The sequence below is a fragment of the Bombina bombina genome, chromosome 4, assembly GCF_027579735.1.
Source record: "Bombina bombina isolate aBomBom1 chromosome 4, aBomBom1.pri, whole genome shotgun sequence".
In the NCBI taxonomy this organism is placed as follows: Eukaryota; Metazoa; Chordata; class Amphibia; order Anura; family Bombinatoridae; genus Bombina; species Bombina bombina.
In genome coordinates, this window is record NC_069502.1 from 753,274,566 (window position 1) to 753,299,712 (window position 25,147).

The window sequence follows — 25,147 nt, forward strand, 5'->3', positions numbered from 1 at the left end:
CTATATTTACCGGTTGTAGTTCTTTTATTTATTTATTTTTAAATTTTATTTATATCCAACACTGTATACAGGATCACAAAACAATACATGTAAATGCGCCACGCAGGGCTTAGTATCATACATTGAGTGAAAATGTGAAAATCAGGCACATTTTAATAGGTATAGACATAAAGATAAATCCTGTTGGTATGCTTTCCTTATACGTTACTAAGAGATCAATAACTTTCGCTCGAGAAGTATTTGTACACAGAGTTGGGATTTTTCCTTTTTTATAACATAACTAAACTAAACAACAATAAACAGACAAAACCAAACCAAAATAAAACGAAACAAAAAGGCTTTAGCCCTGCTAGCTGAGCGGATGATATCATAATTTAAATGTAGAGATCATGAGCTATGCCTAGTCTCTGTATGAGGTTAAATATATGATTGGATACAATCAAGCAGGTGAGGTATTTGAGCGCGTGTTATGTAAAATTATCTAAGGAGATAGTACAGTAGTGAGCCTGAAAGTGGCACCCCTCACGCCGTTGGACACACCCAGGTACACGGCCTATACAAATACATGCAAACTTCAGGATATACTAATTGACTAGGTGAACCATTCCCATGGCCCCCACCATGACTAATGCCGTACTGGGGATATACAGTTAAATTAGCAAATACCTTATAAGTCATTTGAGATGATGTTTGAAATAATGTAGGGAGTACTTGCTATATCATTGCAAGATGACATTATCAAAAGCCCAATTTAACAAATGATAGGTTGGTATGAATTGAGCTATAAGTGACTTAGAAGGTTTAAGAGAGGCATAGTGACCCCCCTGAGAGTATGGCTCGAACATGCATGTCCCAGGCTGCCATGGGAGAAATGGCTATAGTTTTGCAGGTATTATAAATGGTGTCAACCTTCGTGTCACCGCATTAACAAGTGTGGTTATAGTGATAAGATGATGGCATGACTTGCAAGCTATCTCAGCAAGGGCAAAACAAAAACAAAGTAAAACGACAAAGACATAGACAGACATAACCAATGACAAAACAACCATAACACATAACCAAACAGCAAAACCAAACATTATTGTCCTCATAACCATCCCCACCCATGTTGCCAGTCAGGGAGTGAACTAAATGTTTGTGGTAGCGTTAGAATTTCCTTACTGGAGTCTACAACAGCTCTAGTCTCATTAACTAAGCAGGTGCTGCCATAGTTTAAATGGGCTTATTTTCTATGCCTGGTCATTATATATGGTTAAATATATGACTGTATACGATCAAGGATGTTAATTATACAGGCGTGTGTAATGCAGTACTATCACAAGGGTTAACACAGTGGCGTAATTGAACGTGGCATCCCCACAGATTTGAACATACATGGATACAAAACATAAACAAACACATGCCGGCTTCAAGGAATATTAGTTAACTAAATGGGCCATACCTCTGATCAGTGCCATGGCCATTGTTGTGCTGAGAATATATAATTAGGTTAGCAGATACCCTATACCTCACTCGAGATGGTGCCTTAAATAAAATAGTGAGCACCTGCTGTACTATTACCAGCCCCTCAAACAGTTAGCATAATCAAATAACAGGGAGCATTCGTGTTACCACATTTACAAGCGCAGTGATATTGATAAGATGACGGCTTGACTTGCAGGTTATCTCAGCAAAAGCAATCAGGTCATCCCAGCCAAGGTGGGCCGTTATGTACATGCTAAGAATAATCAAGCCCACACTAGATATAAACAGCGGCTCTGTCTCTGAAGCACCCCCACATGTATGCCTCACACAGCGATCCTAGGCAGTTCAAACAGTCGATAATCAAGGCGGTATCCTAGCCCGCAATTAAGGCGTTCAAACAGTCAGCCAGCCAATGCCCCCCTGCTCTGCTGTAAAAGTCAATATAACCCTGGACATAAGTTCACATGAATTCAAGTTCTAAGATATGCCCCATGATACCGTGCAAGTCAGTCCGGGAGGGGGGGGGGAAGACATCAGCCGATGCCTCTTGCTCTGCGGGTGAGTCCAGGTGCTTCTGAGGGACAACGGTCAGACAACCACTGCACTTGGTGTGTAGGACAGCATGGGAGAGGTGATTCACTCGCCAACAGCTGCACACGCTGGTAAGAGACCATAGCCGCGCCTTCTGTGATTGCAGTGAGCCCAAGTGGTAATACAGGAAGGGGCCATCGCGGGCCAAAACTTGAGTATTGCGGGATATCAGCGGAGCTGCCATCTATTCTGGGTGTCAGGTTCACAACTTGCGCAGCGGGTGAGTTTTGCAGCAGCTCAGGAGCAGGTAGTGATTCCATGCTCTGCCTCTCAGTACCCGGAGTTGGGTCCTTCGCTTGAGTGCTTGTCATACCGGCTCCACATAGCCTCTCCAGTCCTGCAGCAGCCGTAGCCAGTCGATGCTGGGCTTGTTCCATGCAGCATGGTAGATATCCCTCGGCCAAGTCTGAGAAAAGGCCTGCTGAGTCGCCAGGTGCAGCAGGCCTTTGTGGGGCTGTAGTAAGTGAGTGCTGCAGGTCTTGTACCGAGCGGCAAGTTTGTTTATTCACAGGATCAGGTTCTTGAGGTAGGCCCTCCCCGTTGCTTGAATCACCCCAAGTAAAGTTTCAAGGTTGCAGGATAAGCGTTCAAATCTAGGCATGAAAATCTTAAGCAACTGTGCAGTAACATAACTTTCTGCCTCCATCGGAAAAGATTACTATGTACAGTGTGGCGCTTGAGAGATTGCCACCATGCCAGTCGGCTTTTAATGCTTAATATGACTTCCGTGGGAGAGAAGATGGTATGTTCTCAATCTGCCTTGGTTCTCGGACACGTAGCTGTCAAGAGATGTGCAGATGGCTAGGGGTTCAGGCTGTGCAAAGATTCTATTTCTCGAGTTCTCTCAGAGCTTCAGAAGAATGCGGCCATCTTGGAACGCCACCCACCGGAGGGTAGTTCTTTTCTTATATAAATTGCGAGAGGCTCCAGGGCTATGTTGAACAATAATGGGGACAATGGACATCCTTGAAGTGTGCCTTTTCCTAAGGTAATATATTGTGATAATTCCCCATTTACTAAGAGTTGTGATTTTGGTTTGTTGTATATTAATTTGATCAGGTCAACCAGAAAGCCAGAAAAGCCAAAATTCTCCAATGCTGTAAATAGATGGTCCCATATGATAGAGTCGAATGCTCTTTCAGCATCGACTGTAACTAATGCAATGTCTCTATCCTTATTAACTTTATATTCTCTTCCTCCATCCTTATTGACCTGATGAAAATAATCTAACATAGTTAAAACTCTGTGCATATTATGGACTGAATTTCTTCCAGGGATAAACCCGCTTGATCTTGATGGATCAGTTTACCAATTATTTTTTTAAGTCTATCCGCGATAACTGACATAAGTATTTTATAGTCTTGGTTTAACAGTGAGATTGGGCGGTATGAGGATAATTTCTCTGCATCTTTCCCTTTTTTATGGATTAATGTGATCACTGAATCAGAGAAATAAAATGAATTCATTTCTTTTTTGAGATAATACTCATTATAGAGCTTTATCAGTGTTTCTACCACTGTCTCAGATGTGATTTTATAGAATTCTATTGAAAGGCCATCTGGGCCTGGGGCTTTGCCTGCTTTGGCTTTTTGAATTACTTTTAATATTTCTATATCAGTGATTGGTGCATTAATCTGTTGTAATGCATCCTGAGATACTCGGGGGGTTTCTATCCCTTTCCAGAACTGTTCTTTAACTTCCCTGTTTATATTTTCTCTTGCGTATAAGTTTTGATAATATTTAAAAGATACTTATCTGATTTCTGCCTGTTTATTATATCATTTCTTCCCTTCTTTGATTACCGGAATTGTATTATTTTTTTTACGAAATTTAATGATCTTGGCCAGATGTTTTGCAGAAATCCCCTGATAGCCTTGATATACAGCCCTTGCCTTTAAATCTTCGCCTGCCCATTTTTTTTTCAGGAAGTTTTCTCTTTCTGCCCTTGTTCGTGTGTATTTACCCCATGTAGCCACATTGGGATTATTTAAATATTTTTTGTTACAAACTGCTATGTGTAACTGGCCCTTTAAATGGAAAATTGCCCTGCTTCCCTGGATTTTGGAGAAGCCTATTTGCCAGCCTCCTTCCTCATGACTATGGCCCCTGGAAGATTGTGCCATTAAGAGTTAAATTTTGTTCAGCTTCAAGAAACCTATTCTAAATACAAGTCTGCTGGGATTAGCTCTAATTAGGTTTAGTGATCAACTTTCCCATTGTCTAATCAGACTAGTATTGATAAGGTGGACTGCATTGTTTTATTGTGTGTAATGTTATCTGCTGAAGTAAATGTTGTGGCCTGTCAAAGGGAGTGTCTCTCTATCTAATATCAAATGTGTGATGGGGGATTTTATGCCTCCCCCTGAGAGTGTCCTGTTTGCATGTAACCTCAATAAAAAGGAGGCTGTGTGCTCCAGCACATCAGACCTATGTTGACCCTCTAACTTGAAGCTTTGACTCATGTTTGTAGGATACAGCTTATATCACTACAGGGATTGCTATGCTCTTCATACTCCCTTAGCTACAGGGATTGCTACAGATGGAAGAGGTTCACCTACTGGAGCCTGGTCGTAGGTCCAGGGCGCAGAGCAGACGGCGAGATACCAGCCCAGCAGCGGTGGTTCATAGAGTCTGCATTACTTATGGTGGCTACGCAGCAGTTATAGTGTCCACGGTGCTGCTGCTCCTTTGGTGAGCGCTAGGAGCATCCTTTTCTACGGTCCAACTTCCAGCCAGCCTGGAGGCAACCGTAACATTTGGCGGCAGCGGTGGGATTAGCGTCCTAGCGCAAGGAGCAGCACCACAACAGCACTGGTATCGTAGGAGAGTTATTGAGGGCAATGCTAGCCACTGCGCAGCGTCCCTACCTACAGCAGCATGGAGCTGACAAGACACTGGTCAGAACCCTGTGAAGAGCACCTCAACCTGATCCGTCGCTATGAGGGCGCGGATTTCGTTCCAGAGGTAAAGAGGCGGCTAGTCCGATATGGTCCAGACCCTGCGCAGGAGGTAGTCAGTCGCATCATCCGGGAATTGGATACGGAGAACAAAGCGGCACGAGCCTTTGAGCGCCAACTGTGGAGTTTGAGGGTCTGGACACCTGGTCTCCAGCGAGAAAGTGAGTCACAGGGAGCGGAGAGCAACGACCTCCCTCCCCAGCGGCAGCCGGAGTTACAGGGAGAGGAGAGCAGCGACCTCCCTCCCCAGCGGCAGTATACCGTGCAGAGGGAAGAGACAACCAGTCTCCTTCCCCAGCCAGAGATACCAGAGGCAGCAGGCCTCATAGACTGGTCCTGGGAGGACCCCCAGCAGGCAGGTGGAGATGGGACCGCAGTCTCTCTACCGGCCCTACAGGGATGCTGGGCAGGCGGCCCAGATCCCCAGCGACAGACCCAGCTACAGGGAGGGGAGAGCATCGACCTCCCTCCCCAGCCGGAGTGTGCCTTCCAGGGAGAGGAGACAACCGGTCTCTCTCCCCAGCCGCAGCATGTTCCACAGGAAGCGGAGAGCATCGACCTCCCTTCCCAACGGCCACCGGAGTATCAGGAGGAGGAGGTAAGCCAATCTCCCCCTCCCCAGCTAACTCCTAACTTGGGCCCAGGGTTAACAGTGGAGATGTTAACCCCCACTGACCCCCACGTTCCCTTTGCCACCGGGCAGGACTATGCCCCAATTCCCCCAGCAGAAGAGCTGGCATCAGGACAGAGCGCTGCTGGCCTCTGCCCTACAGACCCCCTTGTTACAGGACTGGCCTGCAAACCCCTCACCCCAGCAGAAGCGCTGGCACCAGGGCAGAGTGCCGCTGGCCTCTGCCCCCCAAGTACCATCAGCTATTTGCCCAGCTGCGCCAGGAAGGCAGAGGATGCTACCCTTTCATCCTATAACCTGGAACCTACAGGCCAGTACTACTTATTGTGGGGGGGCTACTGTGCTGCTAATGTTTATTTGTGGGTGGGTTGCGAGACTAACTTAGGCACTGACCGACAGAAGGTCAGGTGCCTGGTTAGTCTCCCTCCAAAAGGGGAGATATGTTACAAACTGCTATGTGTAACTGGCCCTTTAAATGGAAAATTGCCCTGCTTCCCTGGATTTTGGAGAAGCCTATTTGCCAGCCTCCTTCCTCATGACTATGGCCCCTGGAAGATTGTGCCATTAAGAGTTAAATTTTGTTCAGCTTCAAGAAACCTATTCTAAATACAAGTCTGCTGGGATTAGCTCTAATTAGGTTTAGTGATCAACTTTCCCATTGTCTAATCAGACTAGTATTGATAAGGTGGACTGCATTGTTTTATTGTGTGTAATGTTATCTGCTGAAGTAAATGTTGTGGCCTGTCAAAGGGAGTGTCTCTCTATCTAATATCAAATGTGTGATGGGGGATTTTATGCCTCCCCCTGAGAGTGTCCTGTTTGCATGTAACCTCAATAAAAAGGAGGCTGTGTGCTCCAGCACATCAGACCTATGTTGACCCTCTAACTTGAAGCTTTGACTCATGTTTGTAGGATACAGCTTATATCACTACAGGGATTGCTATGCTCTTCATACTCCCTTAGCTACAGGGATTGCTACAGATGGAAGAGGTTCACCTACTGGAGCCTGGTCGTAGGTCCAGGGCGCAGAGCAGACGGCGAGATACCAGCCCAGCAGCGGTGGTTCATAGAGTCTGCATTACTTATGGTGGCTACGCAGCAGTTATAGTGTCCACGGTGCTGCTGCTCCTTTGGTGAGCGCTAGGAGCATCCTTTTCTACGGTCCAACTTCCAGCCAGCCTGGAGGCAACCGTAACATTTTTCATATGCATTTCTCAATTGACTAGCTAGCTGGATCTCTCTAGCTTTCTTTTTGCGTGTCATTTTGATCATATACGCCTTTACTTCACCCTGAACCACAGCTTTGCCTGCCTCCCATAGAATTTCTGTTTTATTTATATATTCTTTGTTATGTGTACAGTACTCTTGCCATTTATTTCTTATCCAATTTACAAAATGTGTATTATTACTCATCTAGGCCGGAAAGCGAAATGTATTCATCTTCTTCTCCGATCTAGTTGCTGCGAAAATCTTTAGACTTATTATCGCGTGATCTGACAGAATTATATCTGTGATATTTGTTTCCATATCTAGCTTTAATAATTGTTCATCTGCTAAAAACATGTCAATTCGGGAGAAGTTTTTATGTGTCTTAGACTCGCAGGTATATGTCCGCTCATCCGGGTGTTGTAACCGCCAAATATTCTTGACTTTTAGTAGCTTGACAAAATTCCGAAAAAATTTCGCTTCGAGGTAGTTTGTCTGCCTACATCTAACTTTAAATCTATCCATCTCTGGGTATAATGTGAGATTCATATCGCCAGCTATAATCAGGTTCTGGCCTAAATATGGAGATAGTTTTTGTTACGGTTGCCTCCAGGCTGGCTGGAAGTTGGACCGTAGAAAAGGATGCAGACTCTATGAACCACCGCTGCTGGGCTGGTATCTCGCAGTCTGCTCTGCGCCCTGGACCTACAACCAGGCTCCAGTAGGTGAACCTCTTCCTTCTGTAGCAATCCCTGTAGCTAAGGGAGTATGAAAAGCATAGCAATCCCTGTAGTGATTATAACTGTATCCTACAAACATGAGTCAAAGCTGCAAGTTAGAGGGTCAGAATAGGTCTGATGTGCTGGAACACAGAGCCTGGTTTTTATTGAGGTTACATGCAAACAGGACACTGTCAGGGGGAGGCATAAAATCCCCAATCACACATTTGATGCATTTAGATAGAGACAACGCCCTTTTACAGGCCACAACATTACTTCAGCAGATAACATTACACACAATAAAACAATGCAGTCCACCTTATCACTAGCAGTCTGATTAGACAATGGGAATGTTTTATCACTAAACTTAATTAGAGCTGATCCCAGCAAACTTGTATTTAGAATAGGTTTCTTGAAGCTGAGCAAAATTTAACTCTTTAGTTCTGACCGAAGGGTCTGTCACATAGCACTTAATGGCACACAATGAAAACGAATGCTTTTGTAACAGTGCTCCCTTTCTGTGGAACACTCTGCCTGCGTGGCACTCGGTTCAGCAAGTCCTATTTACTGAACCAAGTGGGAGAACGCCAGGGACAAGTTATTTTACAGGTCTGGGGACATAGTCTTAAAGGGGCATTGTTCACCAAAGTCACAATATGTCCCCAGACGGTTCTTAAAGGGCCATACACACCCAATAAAAGTTAATAGGTTTTCAGGGGCACAATCTTCCAGGGGCCATAGTCATGAGGAAGGAGGCTGGCAAATAGGCTTCTCCACAATCCATGGAAGCAGGGCAATTTTTCATTTAAAGGGCCAGTTACAAATAGCAGTTTGTAACATATCTCCCCTTTTGGAGGGAGACTAACCAGGCACCTGACCTTCTGTCGGTCAGTGCCTAAGTTAGTCTCACAACCCACCCACAAATAAACATTAGCAGCAACGTAGCCCCCCCACAATAAGTAGTACTGGCCTGTAGGTTCCAGGTTATAGGATGAAAGTGTAGCATCCTCTGCCTTCCTGGCGCAGCTGGGCAAATAGCTGGTGGTACTTGGGGGGCAGAGGCCAGTGGCACTCTGCCCTGGTGCCAGCGCTTCTGCTGGGGTGAAGGGTTTGCAGGCCAGTCCTGTAACAAGGGGGTCTGTAGGGCAGAGGCCAGCAGCGCTCTGTCCTGATGCCAGCTCTTCTGCTGGGGGAATTGGGGCATAGTCCTGCCCGGTGGCAAAGGGAACGTGGGGGTCAGTGGGGGTTAACATCTCCACTGTTAACCCTGGGCCCAAGTTAGGAGTTAGCTGGGGAGGGGGAGATTGGCTTACCTCCTCCTCCTGATACTCCGGCGGCCGTTGGGAAGGGAGGTCGATGCTCTCCGCTTCCTGTGGAACATGCTGCGGCTGGGGAGAGAGACCAGTTGTCTCCTCTCCCTGGAAGGCACACTCCGGCTGGGGAGGGAGGTCGATGCTCTCCCCACCCTGTAGCTGGGTCTGTCGCTGGGGATCTGGGCCGCCTGCCCAGCATCCCTGTAGGGCTGGTAGAGAGACTGCGGTCCCATCTCCACCTGCCTGCTGGGGGTCCTCCCAGGACCAGTCTATGAGGCCTGCTGCCTCTGGTATCTCTGGTTGGGGAAGGAGACCAGTTGTCTCTTCCCTCTGCACGGTATACTGCTGCTGGAGAGGGAGGTCGCTGCTCTCCTCTCCCTGTAACTCACTTTCTCGCTGGAGACTAGGTGTCCATACCCTCAAACTCCACAGTTGGCGCTCAAAGGCTTGTGCCGCTTTGTTCTCCGTATCCAATTCCCGGATGATGCGACTGACTACCTCCTGCGCAGGGTCTGGACCATATCGGACTAGCCGCCTCTTTACCTCTGAAACGAAATCCGCGCCCTCATAGCGACGAATCCGATTGAGGTGCTCTTCACAGGGTTCTGACCAGTATCTTATCAGCTCCATGCTGCTGTAGGTAGGGACGCTGCGCAGTGGCTAGCGTTGCCCTCAATAACTCTCCTACGATACCAGTGATGTTGGGGTGCTGCTCCTTGCGCTAGGACGCTATCCCACCGCTGCCGCCAAATGTTACGGTTGCCTCCAGGCTGGCTGGAAGTTGGACCGTAGAAAAGGATGCTCCTAGCGCTCCCCAAAGGAGCAGCAGCACCGTAGACACTATAATTACTGTGTAGCCACCATCAATAATGCAGACTCTATGAACCACCGCTGCTGGGCTGGTATCTCGCCATCTGCTCTGCGCCCTGGACCTACGACCAGGCTCCAGTAGGTGAACCTCTTCCTTCTGTAGCAATCCCTGTAGCTAAGGGAGTATGAAAAGCATAGCAATCCCTGTAGTGATTATAGCTGTATCCTACAAACATGAGTCAAAGCTGCAAGTTAGAGGGTCAGAATAGGTCTGATGTGCTGGAACACACAGCCTGGTTTTTATTGAGGTTACATGCAAACAGGACACTGTCAGGGGGAGGCATAAAATCCCCAATCACACATTTGATGCATTTAGATAGAGACAACGCCCTTTTACAGGCCACAACATTACTTCAGCAGATAACATTACACACAATAAAACAATGCAGTCCACCTTATCACTAGCAGTCTGATTAGACAATGGGAATGTTTTATCACTAAACTTAATTAGAGCTGATCCCAGCAAACTTGTATTTAGAATAGGTTTCTTGAAGCTGAACAAAATTTAACTCTTTAGTTCTGACCGAAGGGTCTGTCACATAGCACTTAATGGCACACAATGAAAACGAATGCTTTTGTAACAGTGCTCCCTTTCTGTGGAACACTCTGCCTGCGTGGCACTCGGTTCAGCAAGTCCTATTTACTGAACCAAGTGGGAGAACGCCAGGGACAAGTTATTTTACAGGTCTGGGGACATAGTCTTAAAGGGGCATTGTTCACCAAAGTCACAATATGTCCCCAGACGGTTCTTAAAGGGCCATACACACCCAATAAAAGTTAATAGGTTTTCAGGGGCACAATCTTCCAGGGGCCATAGTCATGAGGAAGGAGGCTGGCAAATAGGCTTCTCCACAATTCATGGAAGCAGGGCAATTTTTCATTTAAAGGGCCAGTTACAAATAGCAGTTTGTAACAGTTTTTGTTTTATCTTTTGCCAAAACTGTGTCTCAAATCTGTTTGGCCCGTATATATTACAGAAAGTCCAAGTGAGATTACCTATCTTCGTCTGAAGGATAATAAATCTTCCATGGGGATCCAACTCTTGGATTATAATATAATATGTCAAGTTCTTATTAAAGAGTATAGCTACGCCTCGCTTACGTTTATTACATGGTGTTGCAATAATTTCTGCAATCCAGTTTGTTTTTAATTTTTCTATCTCTAAACTTTTTAGATACAATTCTTGAGGAAAAATAATATCAGGTTTATGTCTTTTAAGCATTTTCAAAGTATTTTTCCGCTTAATGGATGAGGTTATCCCACCCACATTCCATGATATAAGATTACGTGGTATGGTCATTACTTATCTATTTGGGAAAATAGCGATAGACATGTAGAAGAAAGAAAAAAGAAAAAAAACACACCTCACCCCTGCCCCCCAATAGGTTGCTTTAAAAGTAAATTATATGTAAAACTGGTTAGGGGATGTGAGCTATAGGATACATTTTCCTGTGTTTACCAAGTAAATTGTGGGGGGAGACGGAGCTATTAGAAAAAAACCAAAAAGAATTGGAACGTTAAGAAGGATAGGAGTGATTAAATAGTCAAAAATATGGGAATCAGACAATCTACTGACTAAGAGACATCAATTTAGCAATAGAACATATAATGGTACCTTCCTAAATCATGTGACAGAATGTTATACAGTATATAATATGCAATGAGACAAAGCTAATATTAGCTAATATTTATTTATCGACTTCCATCATTAAAATAACAAAAGGTCACATTGTGTGGGTTACCTGGGCTACTGTCCCATATTGTTATATATGTGTATCCCAGAGGTAAAGATCACTCCCACGTATATAGGGAAAGAGATGAGTTCTGCACTCCACTTATGTCTATAGCTAAGCTTTGAGTCCCACCTAGTGATGGGAGTTGAGATTTACGCAGAGCCTCCAAATAATTCTCTACTAAGACTTTCACATGGGGTAGAAGTAGAGTGTATGGGAGCGTAGCCCCAGTATGGCTTCAGGGTTGTCACACAATTTTACAATGAGAATGTGATATCTTGTCCAAACATATATGCTAACAGATCTAAATATAAACATGGTCAAATTATATAGGTTGCCTGATGCATACTGAGACGTCTTTCTCCAGGGGGTTACTTAACCTAAAAAAGAACCGTCAGCCCCTGTCTTATATGCCATCATACTCTAAACATTCCAATGGAGATTTGAAAGAGACAACCGGTTATGACAGACTAGATCCCTATAATAAATACACTTTTAGCAAGTTCTACATCTGTGTAATTATCTTGTGATGTGAGCGTGAAATTTATGTTGAACTTAAAACTAGAGGCATATGATACTATATAACTTGTGCATAACGGAACTCTCATAACTTATCATAATTCAACATACCCTTAGAGGCTACAGAGTATAATTTGTGAGAACTTATATGAAGTCACCGAAGAACTGGGGGATTTGGAAATAAATATAGCTAATCTGTGAACCATTTAGAGATAGGCTTATAATGTTAGGTATTAATATAGATACCTGTTATAGCCATCACTTATGTGTTACACGGCAAGCAACAAGAATTAAATCATGGGATTCTTAGGATTCCTAAACTGTAAAGGCTTAGCAAAATGTAACTGTTTATGCAGATCTGGACATCTCTGCCCGGGCCGCTGGCAGAGAGCCCCCATGAAGTGTCTCTTTATTGTAAGCCCACCATACTGCAAAAAAAATCCCAAGAAGCTAACTACATCTATACTTACATTTAAGCCCTCCCCTAGCAGGAGACTTTGACCCTAGGCTAAGTTCTTTAACTCAATAATAGCTAGAAAGTAGTCATGCACGGTAAGAAATAAAATGTGAAAAGCACAGACGTTCACGTTGGGTGAGAGGCCCTAGCTATTGCAAACATTCAGTATTCACAACACAGGTAATTCACCTAGAAAAAGAAGTAAAACACATACAGAACTCACTTAGAATATGGTATAGGTTCTTGCGATGTAAATAGTGAAATATGTTGTCAACTAACAATAAACAGAAAAGTTATATGTGGAAAACCACTTAGGAATATCACTTTATCTTCTATATCAGTAGAAGAACATGGCAAAGTAGAGGCAAAGGCTTGGGCAGATACCTCGAAGCTGAGGAGGAGCACTCCGGACCTATCCTCAAGCCCACATGTACACCAGTTCCATTGATAGCCACGCCATCGGCAGCAACCTTTCCAACATCGACGATCTCCAGCATCTCCGGGCCACTCTGCATCTGCAGGGTTTCTTCATGCTTAGGTTTTCTTCAAGCATCCTGCATAAGATCTTTTCCCCTCTCCTCACGTTGATGGAATTCTCTGTTCACTACACCTCTGAGATCAGGGAGAGCGATGGAAATTTCACTTGATGATAGTAGTCTAGAGTTTAGATGAGCTGAGAGTTCATTATTATCCATCCAGTCTATGGGAGGGTTGTGTATCATGACGCTCTCAGGTGCCTCTCTCCGAGCCGACTCCCGTGACTTTATCTCACATTTTCCACTAGAGTTAGCAGTATGTTTGTCCGGAGGTATGAGTTCTGCCATTAACCGACGTTCAAGCTCTAGAAGGTGCTTAGTTAAAGTTTCCAGCAGTTGCCTCCCATTGCAGCGTGTCTCCGACATTTTGGCTGGTAAGTGTCAACTATCACTCTTCTCAGATCCTTTCCTCAGGTATAACTGCCTTTACAGGGTTAATGCATTTGTCAATTTGGTTTGGTATCTAGGTCTGTAGATAAGTGTGTGTATGACCTCTTCCGCCCCACAATTCTCTGTTGATAGGTCGTTACGGCCTAGTTAGCTGTAATTGTACGGAGCATTCTTGATGAGCCAGGATTATCATCAAAACTTCAGCCGTCGATCATCAGTATGGATAGTTATCACATTTCTGTGTTCAATTGTACAAGTTTTCACAAGTATATCGTACCTAATCACAGGAATTAAGTTGTATTATTAAGGTTATGATCGGGAGCTTCACTAAGACGCGTCCTACCGCATCAAGACTTGCCCCCCCCCCCTGAAAATGCAATTTATCATACATTTTATACTCTGCAGCTGGTTTAACAAGTCATTCAAAATACATTAATAAAAAAACTCAAAAGTGGGGCACTTACCCCTCCCTCCTTTCTCAGATGTCTGAGGAAGGGTAAATGCCCCAAAATGTCACTGAGTGATAATGTTTTTCTCACGTACACATTTTCCTATTGAGCACCCTGGTAGATGGATTATAAAGTTCTGAGTGCACATACAACAAGAATTAAATATACTGTATATGTATATATATATATATATATATATATATATACAATTAGCTAGAGAAAGTTAGTACAGTGCACTATTTTAGAAAGCTCCCAGTGTGGGAATGATTATCAACTCTCACTTGCAAACTTGCAACCTTTGCCCAAATCAAGGGAATAGACAGTCTGTTGAAATAACTTAGCACAAAGTTCAAAAGCATACACACTCTTGCCCCGGACTCTTCAGACAAAAACAACAGCAAAATGGAATATACCATGTGAGATTTAACATTGCCACAGTAGAATCGTTGGCTATACTCACTGCACCAGATGCAATGCTGCGTTGTCACTACCCGTCTTGCTCCGTGTGCTGCAAGTAAATCCTCTTAGCTCACCGCTTGTTATGAGATCTCCTATGATGTGCCGATTCCGTGTGTTTCTCAGTTCACGCTGTGAGCGTCCGATGACGTATACACAGCCGGTCACGTGATATGCGGTGTCCAATCAGAGTGTCCCTTGCCTTGTCATCTAGTAGTAATGTGTAGACGTAGTCAGGGCTGAAAGGGCAGGCGAATCCAAACTCAGCCTGTTAAGTGAGAGGCTTTCGAGCCTAAAGACCCCAGTATCACACCGAAACATGTCAGCTGGAAGCAACAAGTGCTGAGTGTTGTATGTTTTTTGACCCCCATGGTTTTTTATCCACATGTGGACTACAATAAAGTTTGGATTTTTTTATACTTCAATTTTGACCCTGGATTTCTTTCAACTCAATGCTATATATATATATATATATATACATAATCCATTTTAAAACCAATATTGTCATGGACGACGGTGCTAGATAGTGTAATAATATTTATAATACCTTTAAAAAGGAAAAATAGACACAATTTCAAGCACAAAACTATGTACTGCACTGGGAAATATGCTACCCCCAGATCTCACCCCCTAATAGCTCATTATTTTCCTCCATATATTTATCATAGCCTATAGGCATACCTTATTATGTTTGTATTCAGCTTACTGCTGGATTGTGTATATGTGCATATTGCATACACAAGAAAAGTTATAACTCAAAAAGTGGTATCATTTTTTTTTAAAGCATTTTGGCAGATATTGTATTGCAAAAATACTTCTAATGAATTTGTAAAGCACTCCTGAGCATTTTAGATGCAAAAATACTTCTAATGAATTTGTAAAGCATTCCTGAGCATTTCATATTCCTTTTTTATGGAACAGACTCAGAACAACAGCGATTGCCGCTTCCCCTTTACATTCAATGCTGCATAGGAAAAAGCTATGAATCTTCTGTTTGGATGTTGATTTGTCTGTTGTCATAGAAACCACAGTACCACACACTGCCATGTATTGTTACTAAGCAAAGATTTTCATTGGGGAAGCAAATTTTGTCAGTTTGTAGCAATTTGTAGTGTTTTTCTTTTCTATTCTTTTTCTTTTAAATCAGTTGTCAGTCATACTGTACATGTACATGCAATAAGTTAATTAAAGGGACAGTCTACACCTTGGTCATCTTAAAGTCTTACTTAGATTAAACTGCAAAAAGCCTCCTGCACTTTTTTCTATATCATGCAGCAGGATTGATAAAAAAAAAAGTTATTTAAAAATGAATATTGTTTCTGGCTACTTTGAAATGGCTGCCAAGCTCAGCCCACCGATGACATCATGATCTGGGCTGCATATGGCATCCAATCACAAAAGGCTCACTAGTTGGATTCAACAGACTGCCAATGCTATTCAGCAGAGTGCCTAGATGCAGCCCAGATAGTGATGTCAGTGGGCTGAGCTTGGCAGCCATTTCAAACTGGCCAGAAACACTATTAATTTTAAAATAACTTTTTTACTGTTCCTGATACATGATACATATAAAGGGGTTCAGGAGGATATTTGAAGCTTAATCTAAGTTAAGACTTTTAGATGACTAAGGTGTAGACTATCCCTTTAATAAATGAAGTAGCCTTGCAAATCTTTGTGAATCATTTTGAATCATCTTCCTATGATAATCTAGGGCTTGAGATTTTTATCTCACAAAAAAAATGTATTTAATTTTCTTTTATTAAATCTAGGCCCCACACCTGTGACTTCTTTTTGTGATAAAGATCATACCTTGAGCTCCATCCACCTGTGTGTGTGTGTGTGAGTGTGTGTTGGTATGTGAGTGTGTGTGTGAGTGTGTGTTGGTATGTGAGTGTGTGTGTGTGTGAGTGTGTGTTGGTATGTGAGTGTGTGTGTTGGTGTGTGTGAGTGTGTGTTGGTATGTGAGTGTGTGTGTGTTGGTGTGTGTGAGTGTGTGTTGGTATGTGAGTGTGTGTGTGTTGGTGTGTGTGAGTGTGTGTTGGTATGTGAGTGTGTGTGTGTTGGTGTGTGTGAGTGTGTGTTGGTATGTGAGTGTGTGTGTGTGTTGGTGTGTGTGAGTGTGTGTTGGTATGTGAGTGTGTGTGTGTTGGTGTGTGTGAGTGTGCGTTGGTATGTGAGTGTGTGTGTGTTGGTGTGTGTGAGTGTGTGAGTGTGTGTGTTGGTCCTGCTCTCGCGCAATATATGTGGGCATGGGACTCACAGCATCCGCTGCCCACTTTCCTCAAATATAAACAGACTCCCTTGTCTGCCCATCTATTGGTAAATTAGGGCCTATGTATTTTCTCTTGCTCTATTTGGATACTGAAGCAGCTAACTGCAAATAGTTTGAGACAAATATAAGCTAAAATGGGTGAAGATGGGAAGTTTGAGTGGGCAGCAAATTCCTCAGTGCGTCAAAACTTAAATACCACTCTGCTATGCATCTAAATGCTGCAAATTGCCTAATCAACTATATATTCCACAGTGATTGTTTAGGGCAGTACATAGACTTATTTACAGCTAGCTGTAATTGGATACAATCACAGGGTGATAGATAAAAAAAATGTATTACTGGTTTTCGATTTGTTAGCATGCTTTTAAAACACATGTTACATATGTAAACCTTCTGCAATTCATTATTTACTACTGAATACTGTTAATATACATTATGCATATATATAAAAATGTCATGTTAAAGGGATAGTAAAGTCAAAATAAAAGGGACAGTCTAATTGATTTTGTTTTATTGTTTCAGCAACTAAGGCAATAAACCCCAGACCAGCCTAGGTGCAAAACGCATAGAGAACATTACAAAACAAAAATATTAACATGACACATAGAAAGTCTGGCACTCCCTTGCAAACACACAGTCAACACGAAAAAATATTATTGTTTAAAAAGTTAGATAACGCCTTTACTACCCATTCCCCAGCTTTGCACAACCAACATTGTTATATTAATATACTTTATAACATCTAAAACTCTAAATATCTGGGGGAAAAAATTCTAAGCCCCTGCAGGCCGCCTCTTATCTTAGTGTATTTTATTCACTTTCCGCAGCTAAACAGTGCTAGTTCATGTGTGCCATATTGATACCATTGTGCTGGGGAGTTATGCATAAATCGGCGTTGATTGGCTTAAACACAAGTTTGTTGGAAACACTCAGATAAGGGGGCAGTCTGCACAGGTTTAGATACAAGCTAATCACAGAGGTAGAAAGCGTATTTCTATAACAGTGTTGGTTATGCAAAACTGGGGAATGTGTAATAAAGGGATTATATATCTTTTTAAACAATAAAAGTTTTCAAGTAGACTGCCCCCTTTAAACTTGCATGGTGTAAATAGAATATGCAATTTTAAACAACATTCCAATTTACTTCTGTTATCAAATTTGCTTATTTTTCTCTGCTAAAGCCACGTGCACACTCTTGAGCTCCTAAGAGCCTATCTAAGTTTCCTCTTTAACAAAAGATACCAAGAAAATGAAGCAAATTAAATAATAGAAGTAAAATAGAAAGTTGATTAAATTTGCATGCTCTGTCTGACTCATGAAAGTTTAATTTTGACTTTACTGTCAGGGTGGGGGGAGGTGGCAGAGGTGATAATCTGTGAGACACTTTGTAATCTCAATGGTTGCATTAATCTGTTTTAATTTGCATTGTCCTATGTCTGAATCCTTATGAAATTTCACTTAAAATATTTAAATTTTTTAAAGGGACATGAAATTATCTTTTATAGATGCATAATATATATTAGCAACCAAATACTACATTACAAAAGTTATGTGTGCAAAATAAATATTTTACAAGCATTTAAACTGTTATTCTGTTAGCAAATTGCTTTGATTTGCACCCTATGGATATACCCTTTCAAAAGACCCATTTCCTTTAATACAGTGTAATGTATTGTTGTTAGGTGCTTGGAATATGCACTTCCAAGTCTCACAGAAATTGGAAAAACACAATGTACAGGTTTAAATTACTGAAACAAAGGTCAAAACAAAAAATGAAATATATATTGCAAAGTTGTTTTTATTATGCTTAAAGGGCCATTATACACTCATTTTTTCTTTGCATAAATGTTTTGTAGATGATCTATTTATGAAGCCCAGAAAGGTTTTTTTTTTTTTTTTAAATGTATAATTTTGCTTATTTTTAAAGAACATTGCTCTGATTTTCAGACTCCTAACCAAGCCCCAAAGTTTTATTTGAATACCGTCAGCTACCTTCTCCATCTTGCTCCTGTTTGTGTAAAGGGTCTTTTCATATGCAAAAGAAGGGGGAGTGTCTTATTTGCCACTTGCAGTGGGCTTTCCAACTGCCTTTTCAACAGAGCTAAACTGAAAGCTTCTAAGTACGTTTTTAAACCATTCTATACTGGATTTTAATATCAGTATCTGTGCATCTTATTCTTTATAGTAGTGTCTATTACATGCAGTTATATGAAAATGAGTGTATACTGTCCCTTTAAATATTTTACGGGATATTCCGTTTTGTGTTTTATGTCCTTTTAAAATTACTTTTTGGTTTAAATTAAAAAGTTTTGATGCGCCCTTAACTTTGTTCCAAGATAGTTTAATTAACATTTTACACAATGACCATGTAAAATTGTTAGTTTTGGCATAAACAGTGGTATGGAAAAACCTTTCTATATCCCTGTTATGGTATTCATGTAAAATAAAACCACTTTCATTGCTATTCAACCTTATTCAAGAAACCACCCAAAATATCAACGCCCATAACAGAGAGGTAACAAGCCTTTGTAATATTGGCAGAGAAAATCAATTCCATATACAAAGTAGTTTTTTTTCTTGAAATGGGATTAAAAAATATGAATTTAATTTAAAAATGTAATTACCTTATGGACTAAGGCTTTCTAGTGTCTTTTGATGACCCTGTGACATGCTTAGAATCATGCAATCACAAGGGATGTATTTTACAGACACTTTCTGAGGGCTGTACCAATTTCCTATCCCAAACATGTTAACACAATAACACCTACTCTGAATTTCAAATATGCAGTAGATTTTTTTCTGACAAATGTATTTTTTCTTCCATTTTCCGTCCCCCTGTATCATGAGACAGACATCAGCCAATCACAGACTAGTATACTGTACCCTGTGAGCTTGTGCACATGCCCAGTAGGCTTTTGTTCCCCAGAAAGTGTGAATATAAAAAGACTGTGCAAAATGTGATTATGGAAGTAAATTGGAAAGTGTTTTAAAACTGCATGCTCTATCTGAATCATAAAAGTTTATTTTGACTTTAGTGTCCCTTTAACTATTATATATTCTCTTGGGGGGTGGCTGACCTGGTAATTTAATCACATATAAGAGGCTATACTTGCCACTGGAGTATTAACAATATATTGTTTTTACCTTTTTTATATTATCTAGTATTATGGTAACAAATTCAAAATATATAATTTAAAAGAAATTTAGGCCTTATTTATGACTGTTATTACATAATGTTTTGTATTTTTGTCTCTGGTACTGATCAAAAGATATGCACGAAACACAGGTAGTCATCCACCTTAGGAAAATGTATTGAATTAAACTATAAGATTTTGACTAGGTGGTACCTCACTCCTAGGACATAACTATTCTCTAGACCCACTCATCACCTTGCTGAATATGCCACCAAAATTCTGATGTAAATTACAACTTAGACTTATTCAATTTGTTCTCAATTCTGCCCTAAATTGGAGGAAACATGTTATTCCTTCAGCCCACATGTGGCTTGAACATGTGTGATCCATTATTTCCCTTGAAGAAAACATTTATCGTTAACTTAATAAGATAGGCACACTTCAGGATGCCAGATTTTACCGACAATTAGCAAGAAAGTTATTTGAGGAAGCAAGCACTGGTTAAGAGTGAAAACAAATAGACACCCCTAAAGTATGTATTTTCTAGGGGGCGCCAATAAAAGTAGTAATAAATCAGCAAAAAAATAAATAAAAGATACACAACACCTAATAGTAGCTATTGAAAGTCCCAGGTGTAACAAACAATCAGCTAGATTACGAGTTTGGCGTTATGAGTGAAAAAGCAGCGTTATGCTTCAAAAAACTGCTTTTTCCCTAACGCCGCTATTACAAGTCTTGTAGGTATAGGTGTACTGCACACCTTTTAGGCCGTCACGCAACGTCAGTTAATAACTATTTACTAACTAGTCTACCTAGTTAAAATAAATACAAACTTACAAGTGAAATAAAATTAAAACCTAAGATAGCTTCAATATAACTATTAGTTATTTTGTAGCTAGCTTAGGTTTTTTTACAGGTAAATTTGTATTTAGTTTAAAAATAGGTATTATTTAGGTAATAATTGTAAGGTTTATTTAGCTTTATTTTAATTATATTTAAGTAAGGGGGTGTTAGGGTTAGACTTATGCTTAGGGTTACGTTAGGGTTAGGTTTAGGGGTTAATATATTTATGTAGTGTTAGTGATGTGGGAGGCCAGATGTTTAGGGGTTAATAACTTTAGTATAGTGGCGGCGACATTCAGGGCAGCAGATTAGGGGTTAATAAGTGTAATGTAGGTGGCTGCAATGTTAGGGGCGGCAGATTAGGGGTTAATAACTGTAATGTAGGTGGCGGCGATGTTAGGGGCAGCAGATTAGGGGTTAATAACTGTAATGTAGGTGGCGGCGATGTTAGAGGCAGCAGATTAGGGGTGTTAAGACGTGGTTTTTATGTTAGGTTTAAACATTGTCAGGGTGCTAGGAATTAGACTGAGACAAGAAGTGCAAAAATAAACACACCTTTATTAATAACAAAAAATAATAAAAAAAGTCCACAAGTCAAATAACAAGCCAGGAATCAAAACCAGAGCTGGTAGTCAGACGAGCCGAGTCAGGAGCCAAAGCGAATAGTCAGACGAGCCGGAATCAGGAACAATGAGAACAGAAGAGTGAAAAACAAGCCAGAGATCAGGAACCAGGAGGGACGTCAGGCAGCCAGGTAATACACAGGAGCTCTCACAAACAGGTCTGAGACAACGCAAGGGCAAAGCATACTGAACAGAGGCCCTTTAAATAATAAGTAATGACATCACAATTCTGAGACTGCATCCTGTCTCACACGGATGATGCACACCAGTCTGGCCATAAAAGGAATTGCAGGAAATGAGCAGCATCACACAGTATGCACCAGAGTCAGGAAGAGAGGTGAGTAAAATGGCTGCCAGCAGCACATGGCAAAAAGATCAGGGAAAAAACCCTGACAAACATAACTTTTTCTTTCCCCATAGACATCAATGGGGCTGCGTTACGGAGCTTTTGTTTCCGCGATCGCAGGTGTTAGGCTTCTTTTGCCTGGTCTCCCCATTGATGTCTATGGGGAAATCATGCACAAGCACGTCAAAGCAGTGCTTTTATTTCGGTGCGGTATGGAGATCAACGCAACCATATCGCCCACACAAGCCTGCTTTTTACAAACTTGTAATAGTAGCACTATATGGAGGTGAATTAACGCCGCTTTTGTGGAGGTCGTTAATTTGCCTATAGCACTCAAAACTCGTAATCTAGCTGAATGATAGCAATAAGAAGTCCAAAGTGTGAGGAATAATTCATGACACACAAGCTGATTCACTCAGGCAGCTCAACTTCAAATTGTACAGATGATAAAAGTGAATCCTAGAAGACAGAGTAAAGTTGTTCTTCTTTTACTGATCTTAGTAATTGGTATTGACACTTGCTATGAGTAACAATATTGTTTAGGATTATACTCAAGGACTGTTTACTCACTCACCCACCCTTTGTCACTGAGGATCTTTGTCCAGCTATCTTTATCATCTACCTGACATGGGGAGTGATTGAATCTTCCTTTAATAACAAATTACAAGATTTGGACTTTGCAACTTGCATAACTTGAGAGATTTTTTCATATAGAACTCTGGGAATTCCATTACTTCCAATGTGTTTAGTTGTTGACTTTTTTGATTTGTTAAATACTGTATCTCGTGTTATGTGTTTTATTTCTATTATAAACAATAAAAACTTGAATCAAAAAATGAAATAAAACTATTTTAGTTATACTTGTATTGTAAGTTAAATATTCTTAAAGTATGTCTTTTCACATGTTTTGATACAGCTTCTTTTTTTCATTTACAGAGAGATTGGAACAATCATAAGATCATTGGGGTGTTGCCCAACTGAAGGTGAACTTCATGATATGCTTGCTGAGGTAATCTGTTTACGTTGTATTTTAAATAAAGTTGTTACAACATTTCCATGACAAATGAGCTGAAGAAATCACATGACCCTGTAGTGTAGTGAAGGTAACTCTCCTAGAATGTTATGCTTCTTAGTATTCTGTCATATCAAGCATTTAAAAAAGTATTTTTCAGAGATTCCCTTTTTTGGAATCCCACCTAATTGTATGAATTAAAGAGACATCGAAAGGTATTCAGTGCTGCAGATATACAGTGTATATAGGGTTGCCACCCAGCCATTATTATACCAACAAGGCCGGAATTTTTATGGTTCAGGTCAATGTAGATAATAAATAATAATTATTCCTGTTACTCTAAAAAGTATTCTGTGTGTGATGGGATCTAATTATAAACAAAAAGTCCTTTAAAGGGACAGTCTAGTCAAAATTAAACTAGTACTTGTAATTTTAATAAATTTTCCAAATTACTTTTATCATCAAATTTGCTTTGTTATCTTGGTATTCTTAGTTGAAACTAAACCTAGGTAGACTCATGTGCTAATTTTTAAGCCCTTGAAGGCTGCCTCTTTTCACATGCTTTTTTAATTGCTTTTCACAACATGAGACTGATGGTTCATGTGAGCCATATAGATAACACTGTGTCCACGCCCGGGGAGTTATTTAAAGGGACAGTCTACAATAGAATTTAGGTTGTTTTAAAAGATAGATAATCCCTTTATCACCCATTCCCAAGTTTTGCATAACCAACACAGTTATATTAATATTTGTTTTGCCTCTGTGATTACCTTGTATCTAAGAACCTTCTTCCAGCCCCCTGATCACATGACTGTGACTGTTTATTATCTATTGTTTTGCATTTAGCATTGTTTTGTGCTAAATCTTAAATAACTTTCTGTGCCTGAACACAGTGTTATCTATATGGCCCACGTATACTTTCAGTCTCTTTGCGTTGAAAAGCAATTTAAAAAGCATGTGATAAGAGGCAGCCCTCAAGGGCTTAGAAATTAGTATATGAGTCTGTCTAGGTTTAGTTTCAACTAAGAATACCAAGAGAAAAAAATAAAATTTGATGATAAAAGTAAATTGGAAAGTTGATTAAAGTCCTATCTGAATAATGAAAGTTTAATTTTGACTAGACACAACACAGTACTAAATGCAAGTCAATAGATAATAAATAGTTACAGTCATGTGATCAGGGGGCTGTCAGAAGATTGCTTAGATACAAGATAATCACAGAGGTAAAAAGTATATTAATATAACTCTGTTGGTTATGCAAAACTGGAGAATGGATAATAAAGGTATTATGTATCTTTTAATACAATAAAAATTATATTGTAGACTGTCCCTTTAAATCAGCTTTAGTTTCTCAGTTATTGATCTCTCTAGGGAACGTGGTACGAAGCACAACTTTTACACAAAAGCAAGATGTGTGTGTGTATATATATATAAATATATATATATATATATATATATATATATATATATATATATACACATACACACACACACACACACTAGGAGATAAGCCTGTCCAGAGGGCTGTCTATGTTTGAAAAATTACAAACCCCAAAGGTAATATTAAAAAATCTAAAATTACAGAAAAAAATAAACAAAGCTATCCAAAATAAAAAATGTAAACCTAAACTAATACCCCTATAAAAATAAAAAATCCCCCCAAAATAAAAACACCCCTTAATCTAATACTAAACTGCCAATAGCTCTTAAAAGGGCTTTTGTAGGGCATTGCCCTAAGTTAAACAGCTCTTTTTCCTAAAAAAAAATTACAAATTACCCCCTAACAGTAAAACCCCCCACCCAACATATCCCCCAAAATAAAAAAACTAACACTTAAGAAACCTAAGTTACCCATTGCCCCTAAAGGGGCATTTGTATGGGAATTGCCCTTAAAAGGGAAATCAGCTCTTTCACAGCCCATTAAATCCCTAATCTTAAAAAAAAAAAAAAAAAAAAAATTATTGGAGCGGAGGTGTGGAGCAGTCTTCCCTGATGCACGGATCCGGAGCGGCGGTTCTCAGCGACGGTCTTCAACGGCGGCGATCCTCAGTGGCGTGGAGGCTCTTCTTTATCAGAACTTTGGCATACACTAAAAATTGAATGGAAGGTACCGCAATCAATTTGGGGTACCTTGCATTCCTATTGGCTGAATTTTTTAAATCAGCCAATTAGATTAGAGCTACTGAAATAATATTTGCTGTTCAAATCAGCCAATAAGATTTCAGTAGCTCTCATCCTATTGGCTGATTTCAAAATTTCAGCCAATAGGAATGCAAGGTATCCCAATAAATATGGGGTACCTTACATTCAATCTTCAGTGTGAGATAGACGATCGCATGAAGCCCGCCGCTGAGGACCGCCGCTGAGGATCCGTGCATCAGGGAAGCCAGCTCTGCACCTACGCTCCCCGCCGCCTTCGCTCCGGATGAAGATAGAAGATGATATGGAACCGCCTGGAAGAAGACCTTCTCCGCCGGACTTCAGGAACGGTGAGTACCTATTTGGGAGTTAGACTTAGGCCTTTTTTTGTTTTTTTATTTTCTATTTTTATGATTAGGGTTTTAAAGGGCTTGTAAAAGAGCTGAATGCCCTTTTAAGGGCAATGTCCATACAAAATTACAGAAAAAAA

At 40.9% G+C, this 25,147-nt stretch overlaps 1 protein-coding gene across 1 annotated transcript in view; it reads left to right on the forward strand.

The window, feature by feature from the left end:
• The window catches only part of EFCAB2 (EF-hand calcium binding domain 2), a 68,016-nt gene that overhangs the window by 14,831 nt on the left and 28,038 nt on the right, over positions 1-25,147 (forward strand). Inside the window, exon 3 of the mRNA XM_053711041.1 lies at positions 22,443-22,515. Within this exon, the coding sequence (XP_053567016.1) occupies positions 22,443-22,515 (73 nt within the window). The remainder of the gene's footprint in view (positions 1-22,442; positions 22,516-25,147) is intronic.